At 31.6% G+C, this 21,056-nt stretch overlaps 1 protein-coding gene across 4 annotated transcripts; it reads right to left on the bottom strand.

Moving 5' to 3' along the window:
* Positions 1-6,336: 6,336 nt before the first annotated feature.
* Positions 6,337-20,666, bottom strand: LOC127718990 (low-density lipoprotein receptor-related protein 1B-like). Of its 4 annotated transcripts, XM_052225077.1 has the most exons (8): positions 20,493-20,657; positions 18,941-19,082; positions 17,101-17,275; positions 15,174-15,389; positions 14,373-14,491; positions 9,910-11,500; positions 9,273-9,417; positions 6,337-7,835 (listed from the first exon to the last, which is right to left on the bottom strand). In XM_052225077.1, exons 2-6 carry the CDS (start codon positions 18,999-19,001, stop codon positions 11,169-11,171), a joined length of 903 nt encoding a protein of 300 aa, XP_052081037.1. In that variant the 5' UTR covers positions 19,002-19,082; positions 20,493-20,657; the 3' UTR covers positions 6,337-7,835; positions 9,273-9,417; positions 9,910-11,168. The 4 variants fall into 4 exon arrangements, 3 of the variants coding, with proteins under 3 accessions (XP_052081037.1, XP_052081035.1, XP_052081036.1); XM_052225075.1 differs by having other exon boundaries at positions 9,273-11,500; XM_052225076.1 differs by having other exon boundaries at positions 9,273-11,500; positions 18,941-19,012.
* Between the last annotated feature and the right edge of the window lie 390 nt (positions 20,667-21,056).

Below are 21,056 nucleotides of genomic sequence, written 5' to 3'. Positions count from 1 at the left end.
ATGACGCATCGTATTTGATAGATATACATCCTCTGAAATAGATATTCATAAATTCCTACTAATATTATCGCTACCCTTGTATAAACTGTTTAATAGCATTTTTACAATAATAAAGAAAAACGTTAAAAGGTTATTTCTGATTTGCCGTTATTTCAATCTGCTATAAGGGACATCGAACCGACGGAATTATGTGACCCAGTTTTTTGGTGGGGTTCGTGTTGCTTAGTCTTTGAATAGTTTTATATGTTGTGTTTTGTGTATTTTTGTTTGTCTGTTTGTCTTTTTCTTTTCTAGCCATGGAGTTGTCAGTTTATTTTCGATTTATGAGTTTGAATGTCCTTCTGGTATCTTTCGCCCCTCTTAAAGTGTACCAGGATTGATTGAGTGACATACAGATCGGTGGGAGGTATTTTTAGGGGATCCTGACACCATAACACATGCACAAGGTGTCTTATTTGACAAGGACAACCTTAAAACAGCATTGTCTGACTAATATATGGTCAAACAATATTATGTTTTACTACGCTTTTCAATACGACGTTAATTAACAAAAAAATAATACTTTCGTGCTTTAATATCCCTTTACATGAATGTGATAACATTTGGTTTGTTATAAAAGTGACATTAAACGTGTTATCGCATGTACTCCCTTCACTGTAGCTATATCTTAGCAGAACTTAACGTTATTCCTGTTTGAAGCTTTACTTTGTGTTTACATCGTTTTGTGATGTTTTAGTCTACGGATTGAGGAAATTATGGTTTCAGCGAACACACTTAAGGAATATTAAAGTTGCAAAATTGTCCACCTCACCAAATCGGAACAAAAACAGATCCTGTGTTCAAGCTTAACTGACAAGGATCTGATTACGCTCCGTTTTAGTTTTTGTCCAGGTAAAGTTTACATCAGCCAATGAAATTTCAGCCTTCAAATTTTTGAAGGTGCGTTTTTATCCGACAAAACCGTAGAATCATGAAAGATTTTTAATACGGAGATTAGAAAGGGGCGTTTTTTAATCCTTGTAAACAAAGCTTGGACACATGATCTGTATATTACTAAAAAATACTCAAATTACATAAAAACACAAATGTCCGATACATGTTACTGTAATGAATTAGATGAGTAAATAAACCTGACTAGCGCGGTGTCCTTGTGGTGTCCGATACATGCTACTGTAATGAATTAGATGAGTAAATAAACCTGACTAGCGCGGTGTCCTTGTGGTGTCCGATACATGTCACTGTAATGAATTAGATGAGTAAATAAACCTGACTAGCGCGGTGTCCTTGTGGTGTCCGATACATGTTACTGTAATGAATTAGATGAGTAAATAAACTTGACTAGCGCGGTGTCCTTGTGGTGTCCGATACATGTCACTGTAATGAATTAGATGAGTAAATAATCTTGACTAGCGCGGAGTCATTGTGGTTTATTGTAAGCCTCTAGAACGGGAGGTCGTGGGTTTTAACTCAAATCGAATCAAAACAAATTCTTTGAAATTGATTATTGTGCTTCTACGTTCAGCGTTAAAGAATAAGAGCAAAACATAGTCGGATATAAGTCAGTATTATGCGTCATGTAGGGTATCTGTCTTCTTGCAGACTGTTACCATTTGTTCCGTTGGTTGATAAAGTTCAACGTTTGTTTTTTCACTGTTACTGACTTCCTCTTTTTAAGATAAACTTGGAGTTTGGTTATTGTTCCTATACTTTTTTCCCATGAGAACTAACACCTTAACAAATAATGATCGGTCTGGAAGAATGCAGGTTTAGCATTCTTATTACATTAACAGTGTATCCTGTAAAGTTTGCGCTTAATCGTTTCTCGTGATCTTGCTAGATCCTTGAGCTTGATACAAATTAAAGATTTATACTAACTTAATCTTCAAAAGTAGTCTTTTTTCTGTTTGATCTTATGTTCTAAAAAACAAACTCAATGAATTCACGATTGAACAAACAATACGAAAAGAACATGTTAAGCAAGGAAATGATTTGTTATCGTAAATTTAATATAAAACTTTAAAAATGTGCAACCTTAATGTGTCTCCCGCATTGGAGGAAGATTTATTGCTTTTCATAGAAAAAAAAATCATCGATTTGCTTCCGTTTACATTTTTGTTTTATATTTGTTTTGTTTGAATCAAGAAAGAAAGAATTCAAAACGATTATAGAACCCTTTATGACGTCCAAGGTCAATCAGAGTCAAACCGTATTGAGGAAATAGTTGTTGTATTTTGTGTATCATTACCGCAGGGAAGTAAATGTCTCCCTAGCAACTATTTATTTTGATATGTATCTTTTGCAGTTATTTTGAATAATCGTTTGTCTGCTTTCTTTTTTTTTTTAGATTTGACTGCATAATATTTCCTTTTGTTTACATGAAATATGTTTGTTGTTGTCATTCTAATTTTATTTGAATGTATACAATTTATTTCATTCTTTTATGAAATAGCATACAGTGTGTTGGATGGCGCGATACTGAATTGGTTGCGTCCATAGTTTCATCGTGGCAGACACTTGTTATTAATTGTTGAATAAAGTAGTTTTAGTCGACAAAAAAAAAAGATCTTCGGAAAGAAAATTTCACAACCCTAGATATGATATGGTAGTGGTAACTGCATATTAACAAATTTCGCCACTTCGTCATAAATGACTCTTTACGTAACAACATTCAAGTAAGCAATCAAAATTGAACATAAAAAACAAATATTACAAGGACCCTTCTTGTTCATTATTCACTATTTAAGAATGAGTTATAAAACAATAAGGACTTTATTCATGGGGCTTGAATATATGGATTGAAACAATCCATGACGCTGACGATCCACTGAGATATCACTATTTTCATATTTTACCACGGGTGTGGTTACAAATCGTTTGTAGAATGTCATATTAAAATGCTATATAACACACTCTTAAAAAAACAAGCGATTCAACTATAGCCCATTAGGAAAAATAGACAGAGGTTTCAAAAGGGTTTAAAAAAAAAAAAAAAAATCAGGACAAACTGACAAAAGCTGGAAAGAAAAAAGTAAAAAAACCACGAAAAAAAAACAAGTCTATGAAACACATCATAAGAACCAACAACACCAACATCACCAATCCTGCTCCATAAGTGACACCTTTTGTGTTGATAATGTAAGATTAAGAGATTGTAACCCTATGTGCGAGATATGACATGGCGAATGATAGTAAAGTCACCCCCTTTCACAAACACGAATCCAACAGAGTTATGAGGAAGATCGATTGATACTAAAATAGTCGTCTTACCTGTACGTTTGCTTATTGTGCATGTCTGACTGAGTTTTAATTTGATTTTTGACTTTAGGGATAGCCATGCATTTCAGAAGACGCTTAGCTTGTCGACTTACCTTCATTTGTCTTCTTAATCAATTTCTGAGATTTAAAACATCGGTAAACTTTTGTTACTTTTATTTACAGTCATGTGCACTGAGAAAATCGTAAACATTTTAAAAATTAACTCTATATGCTAATGGGACGACCATTTGATATTCTGGTGGGGGCAAGGAGAATTTATTTTTGTAAACTATAAGGACAGATTATTTATTTTCTGCACTGTTGAAGCATGATTTTTTCATTTTCAGTAAAACAAGGGACTGATTTTTTATTTTCAAAATTATATATTAAAATCAGTCGGATCAAGAACCAATCCAATATATCTTATTATAATCCAGAATTGTTTTACTCAATATATGATAAAAACTTTAAGAAATATTAAGACTTGTCCGAATTTGATGTTTTACTTATGGGAAAAAATTATTCGGGTCTAGGTCCAATCCAGTATCTCTAATTATTATCCTTCGTCATACTTTCCATTTTCTATGACCATGTATCTAGAGTTATCTAGAATTGATTTACTCAATGTATAATAATGATTTTTTTGTCATGGAATACTTTTTCAGCATTTATTTGTGTACTTTTAAAGAAATTCATACGTACTTCTACATTAAATAGTGTGTATATTCTAAGAAAAAATCACAGAGCTGATTATATGTTCCTGATTATATAAAAGGTGTTTCTGTTAAGGTCGTAATGACCTAGTCCTATCCTCTTGAGGTATCCTGGCCATATGTTTTCCTTTTTGTAATATTAAGAATTGTTCGAATTTTATTTTTACGTATGGGGATACTAAAAGTCATAATGTGTACATTTCAAATATCAAATTCCCAGTGGCGTAGCAAGGCCTTTAATAATTGTATGCCCGAACCTCGACGAGGGGTCCGAAGGCCCTTAGTAGCCCACGGGGCAAAGGACCTCCGGGTATGGGGCGAAAACACCGGAAGCTCACGCGTTATCGTGAAAATGATAACATTTCTGTCATTCAAAATTCATCAATAACAACATACTTGGTTGGTTGAGAACAAATCTTGACTACATAAGAGATGATTTCAGCTTACCAGTTGTGAACTTTCTATTTCTATGTAGCAATAGATCAGTAGAACCTGCATATGAAATATATATCTTCCAGTTGATACGATATTTCAGAATTTCCCATTATAACTTCCTTGAATGAGGTTGCTACCTACAAGGAAGCTGTCAAACTAAGAGTTCTAAGTGGTGAAGTTGAAAGCATTCCTTTGAAAATGTAAATTGGTTGACTGTCTCACAGATGACGACAGGCATTGTTCATTGTTGTAGTCACAATTCCGTCCTCTTTTCTTCGATATTAACCTACCGAAATGGACTTATCAACAAGTTTTTACATGCATTTGCAATACCACACAGGATATGCTTACCCTTCTGGAGCACCTGAGATCAGCCCCGATTTAAGGCGGGGTTTGTATCGCTTAGTCTTTAGTTTTCTATGTTGTCTTTTATATACTTTTGTTTGTCTTTTCGTAATTTTTCGTCTTCTGAAATGGCATTGTCAGTTTGTTTTCAACTAATGAGTTTGAATATTGGTATTTTTCGCCTCTCTTTTAAAGTTTGATTTGGGTTTTTTTCATGATTTCATTGTGTTTATTTGGAATCTAATGGTCCTTTGTTTTAGAGAAAAATGTCCAAATCAGTTACTTTAGAATATGTTTAAAAAGGAGATGTTGGGTAAACCAATCAATCCACAAAAAAATCAAAACTTTATAAAAATAGTTTAAAAAGCAAGTTCTATTAATTGTTTTAACATCGTATAATTTTTACACCTTTTTACGGGAAAATTTCGTTAATGGACGCATGCAATTATTAATTTTCATAGATGGTCAGGTGTAAAATAAAAATGCAAGCCACACATATTGTATCCCAACAGATACTAAATTGCTTTAAACAATAGTAATCTGAGTAGAATATTCACAGTAGATTCAAAGTTTGACAGAAAATGAACAAATATATAATACGATACCATTTGATTAAAAAGTAAATGTCGTCACTTGTATCTTCATTTACGAGTCATCAAAGAAAGCATTACAATTGCTCGTGTGCTTTAAACAATTCCTTTAATTTATTTGGATCAAAATATTTTCCCTCCAAAATTGATATGCACACCCGGTCGTTTTGACGTAAACGTAGCTACGCGCCTGTCTTCTGTCCTCCAAAAATGAGTTGGATGGGGTAATTATCAAGTTTTTTTTACATATCTATCTTCAAAGGTGAAAGATTTGAAAAAAAAATCTAATATTAGACATTAAAATCTATAGAAAACCAACTGATAATTTTCAATATCTTGAACGAACATCAGCCCTTCCTACGTCAGTATTCACAGGCTTCATAACTGGAGAAATTATTCGCCTTACTAGGTCTTGCAACAACTAAAAAGACCTCTATAAAGAAGATCAACTGTTTAAGTCTAAACTTCTTAAAAGAGAACATTGCAAAAGTGAAATCGACAATATCATAACAAAAACAAGAAAAAAAGAAAAATCTAATTATAAAAAAAACAAAATTTCCACCACTCGTTTTTGGAACAAGATTTAATCTGGTATTTAAAGAAATCGACAGAGCTATATGAACAGAAAAGCAAAAATAATACTATTTCCAAAACCTCCGCGTATCTAAGACATTCAAAAAAAAAAAGGATATATTAAGATAATTTCCAACAAAAGATAAAATCATGCATAACAAAATAACAGAAAAATATTTAATCAAAGGAATATAAAGAAAGAAAAAAAAAAAGAAAAAAAAACGAATGTATAAACAGATGTCGTATCCCTATACGTAAAAATCAAATTCTTAATATTACAAAAAGGAAAACATATGGTCAGGATACCTCATGAAGATAGGCCTAGGTCCATACGACATTAACCGAAAAACTTTTTAAATAAAAAGAAACGCAGACTCAACTCTGTGATTCTTTTCTAAGAATACACACACTATTAAAATAACAAGCACGTATGAATTTCTTTAATAGTACAAAAATAAATGCTGAAAACAGTATTCCATAACAAAAAATTATTATCATACATTGAGTAAACTAATTCTATATAACTCTAGATACATGTACATAGAAAATGGAATTATTACAAAGGACTATAATAAGATATACTGGATTGGTCCTGGACCCGACTGATTTTAATATAAATCGATGAGATGAAACACAGTATTTACCATTTAATTCAAAGCTGTATATAATGCATACGTACAAAAAAAAACAATACAGGTTAAAATGGGAAAAGGTATTAAAGTGAGATTAATGTTTATGAGACAATATACCGTAAGTGAAATGAAACCCATGTTCAGACATTTCAAAAACATTAATATTTATTTATGGTGTATTTTATATTTTATTAGAAGATTTGGGAAGTTTTTCCCGAAAAAAATACGAATAAAAAAGAATTTTTGTAGAATCTGGTGCCATCTCATACTTTAAAACATGCATTTATAAAATGGTTTAAAATATTTGCTGAGATATTTATTTTCAATACATAGTAGCTTAGTTTATTTATTTTCAAACTACCACAGAACGAACCATTCATTTTTTTCATTATCAAGGTGGAGTTATTTTTTTTTTAAATCCTCCTGCCCCTTCCCCTCACCCTACCCCCCAGAATATCAAATGGTCGTCCCCTAACACAGTATTACATTTCATGTTTCAGAATATTAACATTATAACATTAACGTACCATTTTGTTTGCACCAGGTACTAATTTCGACGATAAATGTCCCTTCAGTGAAGCCCGACACCAAAATATTTGAAAATCCGAAGCTTATTAAAAAGATGAAGAGCTATAATCCAAAAAGTATAGCCAAAGCCGGGTTAGGAATCTGAGCTTTGCATGAGGGAGATACATTCGTTAATTTAAGATAATTTCTAACATATAATTACCAAAAAAAGCATTAAATTCCTGAAAATATTCTGAAAAATGAATTTTGTAACATAAATTGGTTGAATCAATCTTTACTGAACACATTCGCAATAATCGATCAGTTATGGGTTAAAAATACTGGCGCATCTGTGCAACTACATAAAACATAGTAGACATCTTTGCCATGTGTACCTTTAACAAATCTAAAATGTTTACAGAAGATGAGCAAAATAGTATGATCACACCTACTGTTTGATTAAAATGATTATTTTTGTCTTCAAATAAGAACAAATAGAAACAAAAATGTGCATGCATTTTTGCAGTGCGTTTTGTTGAAAAATTTTACAAGTGTGAACTTTATCTGTTATTATTAACAAAATAAAATATAATTACTACTGTTTATTTAAACAAAAAAATTAAATTTGACATGCAATCACACTAAATACGCAACTGCAATATACGTTAGTATTATAAAAGTTCTGCTTCAAAGATGACATATCCTAAAGTCATAGTAAGTGTTGGCTGATAAAATATTATTCTTCAGGTTGTGTTATAAAAAATTTAAAAGACATCCGTCCTGATCTACAATATCTAAAATAAACAATTAAATGAGATATAGTTCACATTTCCAAAGTTTGGACGTACATTTTGTGTCGAAAGAAAACAAAATGTTTTAGATTGATGTGATGCTACTGGGATTTAAAATTAAAAATATTTTCAGTATTATTCAGTTAGAGAAAGAAACAAAAACCATGAAGGAAAAGAAAATGATCAAGTCAAAAATTGCATACATCGAGAACAAAGTCACATCTACTTCAAAACGTGCAGAAAATTGCGGTATGGGCTTTGCTCATTTGTTGAAGGCCATACGGTGACCTATAGTTGTTAATTTCTGTGTCAGTTGGTCTCTTGTGGAGAGTTGTCTCATTGGCAATCATACCACATCTTCTTTTTTATAGAAATAGACCCATTTAAACATTACTGTGATTACAATACTGAGAAATACAAGTAATTTATTGACTCATGTATTTTGATATACTATGTTTCTAGTATATGTTAGAGTATTGAAGGCAAACAGATATAAAGACATAGAATTTGGTATACAATACTGTAAATCATACCTCTAACGTAGACATTGATACATGTACACTTTTGACTACTGTCTTCTTTAATTTGAGTACATTATCAAATAACAAATGCTTTTCTGTTTGTTTGATTTGGGTACGACATTTGTCATGTTAATAGCTTCGGAAACTTAACATTGTATATTACTACTTGATATATTTTTCTGACGTCAGTCAGTTGTTCTAATAAAATGTATTTAGAAGGAATAAACTGTAAATAAAGGCAACAGTAGTATACCCCTGTTCGAAACTCATCAATCGATAGAGATAAAAACAAATCCGGGTTACAAACTGAGGGAAACGCATCAAATATAAGAGGAGAACAACGACACAACAAAAACACAACATTAAAATGTAACACACACAGAAACGAACTATAATATAACAATGGCCATTTTCCTGACTTGGTAAAGGACATTTTAAGAAAAAAATGGTGGGTTGAACCTGGTTTTGTGGCATGCCAAACCTCCCGCTTTTATGGCAACGTCAAACACAACACCAAAACGACAACATCACATGACAGGACCACAATACAAATAAATGGGAGAACATATAGGACAAAGAAAAACACGAATAATAGCTAGCAGAAGGTACTAGGTAAAATTCAATACGCCAGACGTGCGTCTCGTCCACACAAGTGACGCTCAGATAAAAAAAAGTTTGAAAGCCAAAACAAGTACAAAGCTGAAGAGCACCGAGGACCAAAACTTCCAAAAAGTTGCGCCTTACACGGCCAGGATTTTCTGCCTGGGACAAGAACATCCTTATTATTTAGAATAATTTATAATTTTGCAAACAGTAAATATTATAAAATGACTATATAATAAATATACATGATAAAACCAAAGTGGGAACTAACTACAGAATCGAAAGTAAATGATAGTCTACATTTTACCTTGTTTACTATTAATCGCTAACACACGCATAATATCTCCCCAATAACTATCCAAGTCTGCAGTTTATTTCCGATACCACTCAGCTACGGCCACACAATTATTGCAGAAGTACTATATCATACTTTCGAAAATTCTAAACGAAACCTTAAACAAAATCAAATGTTATAACACGCATCATGCTATTGATATTAGGGTTTTATCCGTTGTTTTGATTCTTGTTTATTAGAGGACTTTTCTATTAAATGCGCTGAAGCTACGGAGGTAGATTATGAAGCAGGATATGCTAACCTTTCCGGATCCCTATATATATACAAGACGTTTCTGTGAGGTGTTGTCAGTCGTTTTTTTTTTTGCTATGATTTTGCCAGTCTACTGATGAGTGTCGAGCTTTCCAGTTTGTGTTTATAATATACTATCACATGCATTCACTTTGTTTGTATGTAGTATCTAAATAGTTCAAATATATTTATTAATGAACAGTGGCAATTTTGATCTACATCAAGGAACTTGCCTACAGTTGTGCATGTGCTCATTGAGTCATATCGTAAAGTAATTCTATAAATAAATCTTCTAATATAACAATAATTGAAAGAAACACATGCCCATATATCTTGAATATTTTAGAAAAAATCTTACCCACTATGTACTGTCGTTTAAAGTAACAGCTGGCTAGTAATACTACCGACAAACACGGCATGAAACAGATAAGAGCTTAATTTATACTTGAAACTGAGAACAATTCAACATCTGAGTATATATGCATGTAAAATTAAAATACTAGTATACAAACGTAAACGTTATTTGCAGTCATTGGTAACTTTATAAATGTTTAAAAATACTCACATTTAAAGACCAAGCAAGCTTGAGTATATCAAATTTTTAATATAAGTAACGCCTAAGATTAACATTAATATCTTGGTAAACATAGGTAACATATTTTCGTTACAACTATAAAACAGTAAAAGAAATGATAAAATAGAACGATATAGTAATGCATGTTATAAATCTACGAACTACACCATGTACACGACAGTATATAAAATTATGCAACATTATGAAGCTGTTGAATATCATGTGACTATCATGTGAATTCTACAGATTAACCATCACAAAATAGTAATGCCAGGAAATACCTCGTATTAAGGACTCTGATAGATATTGAATAACGAGTTTAGTGTATATTTTGGTTGAAAATGTTTGTAATTATCAAGTAGTTGGTGTTAATAAATAAATAAAACATCTGCAAAGAAAAGCAAGCAACTAGCAATCACATAACATATTATAACACTGATATATAAATAAAAGAAAAAGATGCAAATACACATTGAAATGTATCATAATAATCATAATTAATACAAAACTACATGTACAAACAAAAATAAAACGGTCTTTTACAAGTTGCTCTTCCGTAACAAAATGATAATGAAAAAGAACATGATAAGTTAATATAATGTTTGTCATTTAATAGCTGTAAGTTACTTAAACGCACGGTGCAATACATCTATTACATTAATTGAGTTAGAAATACTTACCGTAAATATGTTATCCAAAAACAGAAATTGCGATAATTTTGGAATGTAATCAAAATATAAAAAGCGCATATAACGTGGTGTTCAGAGAGGATCTTTGACTGATTCTGTTTCTGTTTCTGTTTAATTCATTCAAAAATGTTAAAGAATCAAAACAATTTAGAGCCTGGCATTTTTTACAGATACTTTTTCAATATGGAGGCCTTTATGATCCCGATTAAAGTTGCCGTTTGGTTGTTGTCTCATTGACGTATATCCAATTTCTCCTTTTACTCGTAGTAGCAAGATTTTGCAATACATTTAAGAATCTCTTGGTTGTTTATGCGGTTAAATTTCCTATTGGTTTGACTTTGGTCGTAATAACTGTTATGCTCTTGGGACGTGCACTTGACTTACTACGTATATGTATATGATTTTTGTATCAGGTATATACTTACCCTTTTCCTTGTAAAATAGTACACCGTAAATCATCTCTATATCAGAATATATGACATTTGCTTTAGTTCTTGGTGATAATGTGACCAGTAGAATTCGTTTGCCATTTGCACAGTATATGTCGCTATTATGTACGTGTATCCCTAAGTTTTCATTTGTTGCGTTTGTGCTGACAATTTTGACAACGTTAGTACCATCAAAATTGGAAGAATTCACATCACCACTCTTTCTTTCAAGCCAAAACAGTCTATCACCATTATAATCTGGAATAAAATTGGAAACCGGGCATTGCATATATTCAAAATGCATTTAAAACTAAAGATCCTTTATTTGATTATCTTGTCATTATTTGTTATAAGATTTACAAACTGTGTTTGTAAACAAATGCAATATTTGTATTATAAATGTTCTAAGGAAGTAAGCCTCAGCATTGTTGTTTCTTTTTTATTTCTATTTTTCTAAAGTGCTATCCAAAATAGATTATATTAGTCTATTTTGGAATGTTTTTATTTATCTTTTCGTGTTTATATATTTGCCACAGTCCATCATGTCTATGGAAGGAGATTATTAGTTACATAGTGTGCTAGTGACCTAATACGATATATATGGTGTCTGTACATTCCTTATGGGGTGAGAGCGATGCGTATTAGGTCACTAGCACACCATGTAACGAATATATCTTACCGACTATCATAACATGTGGTATGTTTACTAGTGGCTTATCAAATCGAATAAGTCTTCAATATATAGTTAGCTTTAAATGTGTTTAAAAATTTATTTCAATCGTTCATCATCAATTTCTTCGTCTGTTGAAACCATCATATTTTTTCTCAACACCGTGTTGTTTTTATAAAGGGACGTAAAACCACCAGTAGCCGTGTATTGAAATAAGCCCCGCCTACTAACCCTATATGAAATATACACGGTCTCCGCACGTTAGCTTTTAACCAATCATATTCCTAGAAATATATAGGAGGTAAGATAAAAGCTCATATCGTGCTTAAAATCAAATGGGGCCGCTAAGCTCTAGATGTCGTTACCAAATATAAAAGTGAAAATGTGTCTTCTTTGCTAGTATAAAACTCGATTGTTTCCATGATACACACACTAACAATATCTTTATAAAATATTATTGACTCATCAGATCGTGGTATACTACAAAGTATATACCTTAGTGTACTCACAAAAAGCTAGTTCAAAGCATAAAACAGCTAATACATAGATCGTGTATCCAGACAACATAGTAATCGAACACATCCACTAGATATACATTCAAGACATACGAAAATCGATGTAACATCCTGGTCACAATGAACAGTTACAAATTTTAACTAAAAGGGAGGCAAAAAATACCAATGGGACATTCAAACTCATAACTTAAGTCGAAAATATACGCCATGGCAAAAAAAAATTTAACAAACCAAAAGAAAACAATAGTAACGAAAACATAACATAGAAGATTAAAGACTGAGTAACAGGAACCTCACCAAAATCTGGGATTGATCTCAGGTGCTCTGGAATGGTAACCATATTCGGTTAATAGAATTAAAAGGCGTTAAACATTGTTTCGATGTATTTTCATGATAATAGCAAGGATAGAGGTCAAGCAGAAAAGTGACGTAATTCCTATGTCATGTATGTTTCACTCATGGGTAGATTTTTTTTTTTTTTTTTTTTTTTTTTTTTTTTATCACAGATTAAAAAAGCAATTGTGAAACAAATCAAACTTATTTAATGTTTTAGTGGACAAGCTGAAAATTGTATAAGTGTATATAATCTCGGTTCAAATCCCGAAAAGCAAACTTAAAACATCAACAATAACACCTTTGCAGATAAGCTATTGTGAAAGCAAATTTTACACGAATTTATAAACAATCTTGTCATTATCCCTGTATAATGTGAATAATCCCGGATATTTTTTTTCAGGAGAATATTTATTTAACGCATATAAGGACGAGTCAAGTGACAAACAATTAATTATTCTAACTGAATAGGAAATGTCAGCTCGACTAACGCACGCTATATATTATAAATAAGAAGATGTGATATGAGTGCCAATGAGACAAACAGAAAAACCAACGGTCTAATCTATATAAAAAAACGAGAAACGAGAATCACTTATGAACCACACCAACAAACGACAACCACTGAAAAACAGGCTCCTGACTTAGGACAGGTGCATAAATATGCAGCAGGTTTAAACGTTTTAACAGACGCTAACCTTCACCCTAAATAGGATAGTTGATCCAATAGTCATGGGCATTTGACAAAGTACAAGAAAAAAAAAACGAATCAAAAGCAACTTTTTTAGCGTTAATTAGAAATTCGTATATTCCAAGACTGTATTTTAGACAAAGTATAGTATAGTTAGTGTACCAAGGTAATATATGCAGTGGTAAATTGAATTCATATTCATGACGAGATCATGTTATTGTGAAATGAATAATATACATGTTTTGTACTAGACTAACACTTAGATTTCTATTGTATATCGAAACAATTTATGAGGTTGCACTCCACAGGAAGACGCGTCACCTGTTTGGCCACTTTGTTACTGCTCCTGCAAATCGAGGAAACGATACATACTCAAGTTAGATATATAAGAGAATGCGAATTTAAAAGTAAAGAATAAAAGAAGTTCAGTCAAAATATGTAGTATAAAATACAAGCATGCTTTATAATTTCCAAAGAGACAACTACCCAAAGTTATCCCACAAACGTGAATGTACGCATTTATATTAGTCACCAATGGTCTGAATTATGTACAAGACAATAATCCAAACATGAATTTAGCAAACAACTGAATTACAGTCCCTGACAACTTAGAATAGGCATACAGAGAATGAGGCGGGGTTATTATCATTTTTTCCCTTATAATATTGTTATATGTCATGCTAATATATCATGTTTAAAAACTCAGTTATTGCTAACAACTCGTCCTTCTGGTATAAAATCCTGTCACCCTGCACTACAAAATATCTCCAATCTCAACGTTGACATCATAAATGTATTATTATCACAAGTAGTTTTTAAAAGGTTAGTATGACCATGCATTGTCCATAATGTGGTCATTTGGGGATAAAATTTTAACATTTTTTTTTTACAAATTAATTATGCAATATTCTGATGCTATACCTATACTCAAACCAGTGACTTGTTCTGTAGAAACATTTACTACTGTCTGAGTTTCTGTTCCATTCAATCTTGATCGTCTTATTGCACTATTTGTAGGATATATACTGTAATACAACCATCTGCGTATAAAATGACAAAAACAATGAATAAATACATTATAAAATAATGTTATTACTCTAATATTTCCTTTAAAAGTGTAAAACTATATGTCCTATTCCAAAGGTATTAAATGTTTGCTCTTGTATTCGCGTTAAGGTGTGTGCTAATACATGATTTGGGTTATACTGTCGACAAAGTAAACAGAACGAATATTAATGCGCTATAAGTTAATCAAATAGTACACTTACGTTTAGATCTCGATGTAGTAATGATGTGTTGCTAGGCTACAAGTTATCTTATTTGCATTTATTGTTTCAAATACTATCTTAATAGCTTGTTTATTGAATCGCTTGCTTCATGGGTTGTTTCCAAGATATTTCATTTTCCTTTGATAATTATATCGATAGATCCTTTATGTTGATACGTTGCGATAAGATATGATAGCGAAGTACGATTGCATGAAAAACAAAGAAGTCATTGGATGATTTCAAATGAATATAGCGATGTTATAATATCTGCTATGCATGTAGAGATTGGTATGCAGAAAATTACAACTAATTTAACAAAGCTTTGTTACACCTATTCCAAAACATATCTTAATTTATTAAGGATGTGCACAAAAGTCAGTTAGTAACCAGCTTTGTTTTGGTTTTCATGGGTTTTATTCAATCCTAAGTCACTGATAGCTAAATAATTACAAACCTGTTCCGATAATCTAACGTTAGAGCATATAGTTGACCATTTTGAAGTATTGATGTATTATTTGACCCATCGAAATTACATCGCTTAAGCTCTTCTGGTGCCATTCGTTCTGTCCAATATACATGATTGCCTACCGGATCAATAGCGACACCTATTGGCCTTCTTGCCTGGGTCACTGTTTCTGTCATGTAAACTTGTTCTGATGGATAACGAAATCTTGAAAAACAATTAAGAATATATCCATTATATATTTGTTTTTGTTTTTATATATATAGATATAAGAAGATGTGGTATGTATATTAATTATATACAATTTAATTAGTCATTTCATAGAGAGAAATCATCAAAAACTATAACATAGAAGTAGAAAATATATACGGATAACAGAAGAATAACATTGGGATCGATGACTTGGTTCATATATTTATCAATTTAAGAACAAAGATTCAACACTTTTTCAACTGTAAGCGTTGATCTTTTCAAAATTAAGTTTCGAGAACAGGTCATTGGGTAATTTGAAATTCTTCTTTACGGTAATCGCCTACAGCATTTTTGTCGAACAATTTTAATCAGACTGGTGATTTGTTTGTTTTACCCCCTCTTTTTATTACGAGAAAAAGTGTGGGCAAATAAACTAAGGTACGATATCTCTTTTGTCTTAGATGAAAAGAACACATTCTTACTGATTTTGTACTAATTTCACTCTTTTAGCTTTTTTGTATTTGTTTTGTGTCCAAAATTGATTCACACCGGTATTCGATTTTTACATTATCTCTGAAACTCGGTTATGATTGCTAATCAAATTGTTGTTAAAAGTGAAGAAAGGGGTTTTAAGGACGACCCTTTAGTAAAACATTGTTTGTAAGGACACTAATGTAATTAATGTGTTGTCTGTTTGGTCATATAGCTCTTCAAATGTTTTGGTTTTTACACATTCTTGGCTTTTAAATATTAGGCTTTGAGCGTTCCTGATGAAGGTAAATCCAGAAAAACGCTTTGGACGCAAAAACTTCATAGCGTTTTGTTTTCATTTTTTATGTTTATAGTACAGAAAAGGAATATCCAGTTATTATTCTTTGTTTACAATTCCACAGGAACATATGACAGACCTTAGATTTCTCAGAATTTCCTTCTTGGTTAGTGTCGTGGGGATATTTGTTTAGTCATCAGGTGAATTAGCAATACCTTACTAATGCATTAACCCGTTTATGTATATGTGGTTTACGCACAAACGAGATGCTGTTTGAGGCCTTATATGCAGGGATATAAGCTTACACGTGCATGGATGATGACAAGTTCTTTGCAATATTTGGGTCATTACAGTTAGGTGTAGCATGTGTGTTTGTAGACCAAACATTTGTTTTTTATTTTTACTTGAATCCACAACCTCAAGGTCTAAACCATTCGCGGAGAGTATTATATTTCTCATAAGCATATTACCTGTAAAAATCCTCGACTGAAGCCATCTGTTTGGAAGTGGCCATTTATTCTTTTGGTGGAGGGCCGGAGGATTTTTGGTAGATTGACTATTTTTATATGTTGCTACCCTTGCTTCTATTATTAAAGTTATTCATTTTTCAAATCTTTCAAGGCCAGGATATTCATTTCCAAAATCCTCTTGCTCCTTACCCCTCAGAAAATCAAATGTCATTCCCTTAACAACCACTAGAGGTAGCGAAAACATTTTGAAAAATTGCAAGATAAAAGGCAGCAGCACCAACACAAGAAAGTTAACAATGTAACGATGTGTTCGTATTCGTTAAACATTTGAAAATAATAGCTATTATTGTCAGAACAAGTAGCGTAAAACCATTGCCAATTGAAAGCAATACAGTAATATGTTAAATGCACGAAAGAGTTATCTCAAGCTATTTGTGTCAGGTGAATCAGATTTGCTATTTCCTTATACAAAACACATACAATGTACCTCAATATATCGTTTTTGTCAGCTCTTGGAAAATATATGTATTCGTTGTTAGAGTCATAATCAAAACAATGTATGTAACTCTGTTGGTCGATTAAGATTTCTGATACGTTTCCAGTCTTCATGTTGAATTCTTTAATTTTACCATAAATTGAAAATATGATCTTGTTTTGAAGACCTGAAAAGTAAGTTTAGAGATATTTAAGGATTTGCTTACAATACCTTCTTCAGTACAATACTTCCTATTTTCTTTTTTCTTGTCTATAACACAAGTATGATATCATTTGTTCCTTTATCAACACTTGGCTATGGACAATCAATTTTAGATAGTAAACGATTTACAAATTAATAGAAACAGAAACACGGTGTCATATACTATGACCATTGATTCATTGTGTTAAAATAATAATCCGTCATATGAACTTAAGTTCGATACAAAAATGCCTTGGGTGTTTAAGTCCAAAACTGTTTCTTTATTTTTATTTCAGCAGCATTTGTTACTGAGTTTTAAGCAGCAGATCATCATCAGCTATGTGCACTAAACAATAGCTTAGAAGTTTTAATTGCATTGAAAAACTGTGTTAAGTTTTTGATATTTATATTTTTTTATAGCACAGTGGGCAGGGGCGCTCAACGCAGTTTAGAGGGCGTTGCCATATTGTCAAAATTGACTAGTCGGTTTATCAACGTCAAAAAATGCAAGCATCTTATCAATATAATTGAATCAAACGTAAAACAAGAAAGAAACTTCGTTTATATCTGGGTTTTTTACTTTTTCTACCGACAGTGTATATTGTACGAGGGGTTAAAATCGTTTTAGTCTAATTATTTGAGGTCTATAATAATTCCAAAACAAAAAAACGTTTGAAAGTTTATGATTATGTTCATTATGACTAAAACATTTTATTATCCTGATATATTTCGTTGAAATGTCGGTTTGAACGACTTTTTTTTAAACCTCCTAACTGTTTTATAGATTTTCAATTGCCATATTGAACACCTAGTTTGTTCGACCGTTGTCTTGAAAGCAAGCAAAGATGAAAATTCCACAGGTGGTACTATGTTGGGACATAACTCAAAAGAGTGCTTTTAGCATATGCATGTTGTATTGATACTAGATGCTTACTTTCTATTACTACAAAGACCTGCAAAAAGTTAAATATTACTGGTGTCATGTTTGTGCTTGTAAACCAAAACTTCGAATTAGAAAAAAAAGGTAGAGAATTTAAAAATAACAACGTCAAGTAGTCCCTTCAACATTCTAAAACCAACAAAAACTGGACAACAGAGAGGTGAATATCATCCATGTAACTGATATGACAAAAGCATAGATGGGAGCTTCGTGAGTGTGAACCTTGATAATGGTCAACCCAGAAAGCGCTACGGATTCATGACATGTATTAAGTGTTGTTCTAATTGTTGACTATGTCTAAATATCAGAGGTTTTGAATATTCTTTGTCACTGTAAATGTTTATAAAATGTTCAGTTAGCAAAGCATATATCAGTTACATTTACAAAGACCTGCAAAAAAGTTGAATATCACTGTTGTCATGTTTGTGCTTGTAAACCAAAACTTCGAATTGGAAAAAAAAGGTAGAGAATTTAAAAATAACAACGTCAAGTAGTCCCTTCAACATTATAAAACCAACAAAAACATAAATCCCTCCTCAGTTAGAAAGCCTCAAAGGTAGAAACTTTAACTTGATACACACTTTGTGTTTTGCATTTGATATGAGGACAATGTGCTGTTTCGTGTGTATTGAATTTGACTTCTGACTATTTTGATTTCAGTGCCAATAATACTTTTCGTGATTAATATTGTTATACATTTAAATGTCTTACCTTGATTAATAAAGCAGACAAAAAGGAACATTTCAGACAATACCATCACATACCATTTCATATTGTTGTAAACTGCGTAAATAAAAACTGGATTATTCAGCACCAAACATAATTTTTCATAAAAGGAAGGTACCCTGAAATACTTTTAAAATATAAGCTGCGTTATTTTTCAACAAAACACGCGATTTGTTCTAATAATAGAGATAACATGTTTTATAATAAGACGGAAACAATATGGAAACATTCAATTGATAAATTAAAAAGAAAAAGGTATATATAGAAAGAATACTTTATCAGATCAGAACCTATTTTTACACGAATAGTCATTATACTATATTCACAGTTGTGATATTTGTACACTGATAACATTGCTTTTTATTTGTTTCAGAGGATTCACAATTATGGCAACTGATATGACAAACACATAGATGGGAGCTCCGTGAGTGTGAACCTTAATGATGGTAAACCCAGGAAGCGCTACGGACTCATGCAATTTATAAAGTGTTGTTCTCATTTTTGACTATGTCTAAATATCAGAGGTTTTGAATATTCTTTGTCACTGTAAATGTTTATAAAATGTTCAGTTAGCAAAGCATATCATTTTATTTGTAAATTGACATCGATTTGATTGATAATATACATAATGCATTTAAGTATTCGTGAAATCCTTTTGAAAACACAGTTGTATATACTCTTTCATAGCTAGTGTCTAGTTGGAATTATCAGTACCAGCGTTTTGCATTTAGGTTGTGTTCAGAGAATATCATATTTTTTGAGTGATTTAAATGATGAAGACTGTGTTTATTTATTAACTGCATTAATAGTTTTAGATTTTTACTCATATGGAAACGGTTGAAGGTTTTGTCAACAAATTACGATTCCATACTGTTTTCGAACGTAATGTTTGTTTCGCTCCTTTCGGTTCATTCTTATGTCCTCATAAAAATCAAACGAAAGCATTATTTTATCATGTTTATGTGTTGGTCCTTCACCTTTCCGTGTGTTTTTCGTAGATATCTATTTTCAAATTTAACCAATTGTTGAACTCAATACTTGTACGACAAACTATATAGTTTAAGTAAACAAGTATCAGTTTACTGTCGCGATTCTATCTTTTTTATGTGAATTAAAAATGTATTGTCACGGGGACATTTAAATGTATGACTGAATCCATATAATTTTCTTCTGTATACAAATGGGTCAGATAATTACTTTTCTTTGTTTAATAAAGAGCTGATTTCTTAAACCGACACGAACACTTTTATCTTTTATATTAACAGCGATATTTTTTTTTAAAATGGACTAATGACAAATAAGTAAACAGACAATTCCGTGTCCGAATTACAATGAGTTTTTGCGGTCGTCACAAAATTTGACACCCAGTTCTATAAAATTGCATCAGATAAAATGCATTTGTCATGCGTTATGAGAAAGCGACGTTGATATTTTGATATTAGACCTCGGAGATACTGTGGACATGTATATTTCGTTTTTGAATTAATGAGCATAACTAAGATAAAAGTAAAAACAGATTTTTATATGTATAACTTACCAAATCTCTTTGTCAACGTTCTTAAGTTATAATTTCCACACGATACATAAGTTTCAAATTTATATAATTACTATTGCCCTGGATTTTTAAAGTGAACCAGTTATTAGCCTGATTTGACAAACATCAATGCACTTCAGTAATTTTCAGTGTATTTCCGTTTACGTCATACTGTAAGAAAAGATGTGAAATTGAAATAAACGATTTGCGTAGATTCATTTTATAATTACGATACATGTTTGGTTGACCTTTTTTTTCAAACATTATGCCTTATTGAATATTTGATGAAAACTACAGATTTCTCTATATGCAATTTTGCTTCTCTTTGTTGACATACCTTTTTGTTTTTATAATGAGTAGGATTATAACACAATGTTGACTGCTATACCCCTATTTGTTGCATTTTTACTTTGTTTTGTTTTGTTCACACATTGTTGTCAATAATTATTTGACTTTCTTACGAGTAAGAGGTTTAGCTAGCTATAAAACCAGGTTTAATCTACCATTTTCTACATAAGGAGATGCCTGTACAAAGTCGGGAATATGACAGTTGTTTTCCATTCGTTT

This window comes from Mytilus californianus, unplaced genomic scaffold, assembly GCF_021869535.1.
Source record: "Mytilus californianus isolate M0D057914Y unplaced genomic scaffold, xbMytCali1.0.p SCAF_10, whole genome shotgun sequence".
Lineage (NCBI taxonomy): Eukaryota > Metazoa > Mollusca > Bivalvia > Mytilida > Mytilidae > Mytilus > Mytilus californianus.
This window is presented reverse-complemented; position numbering and strand designations above follow the sequence as displayed.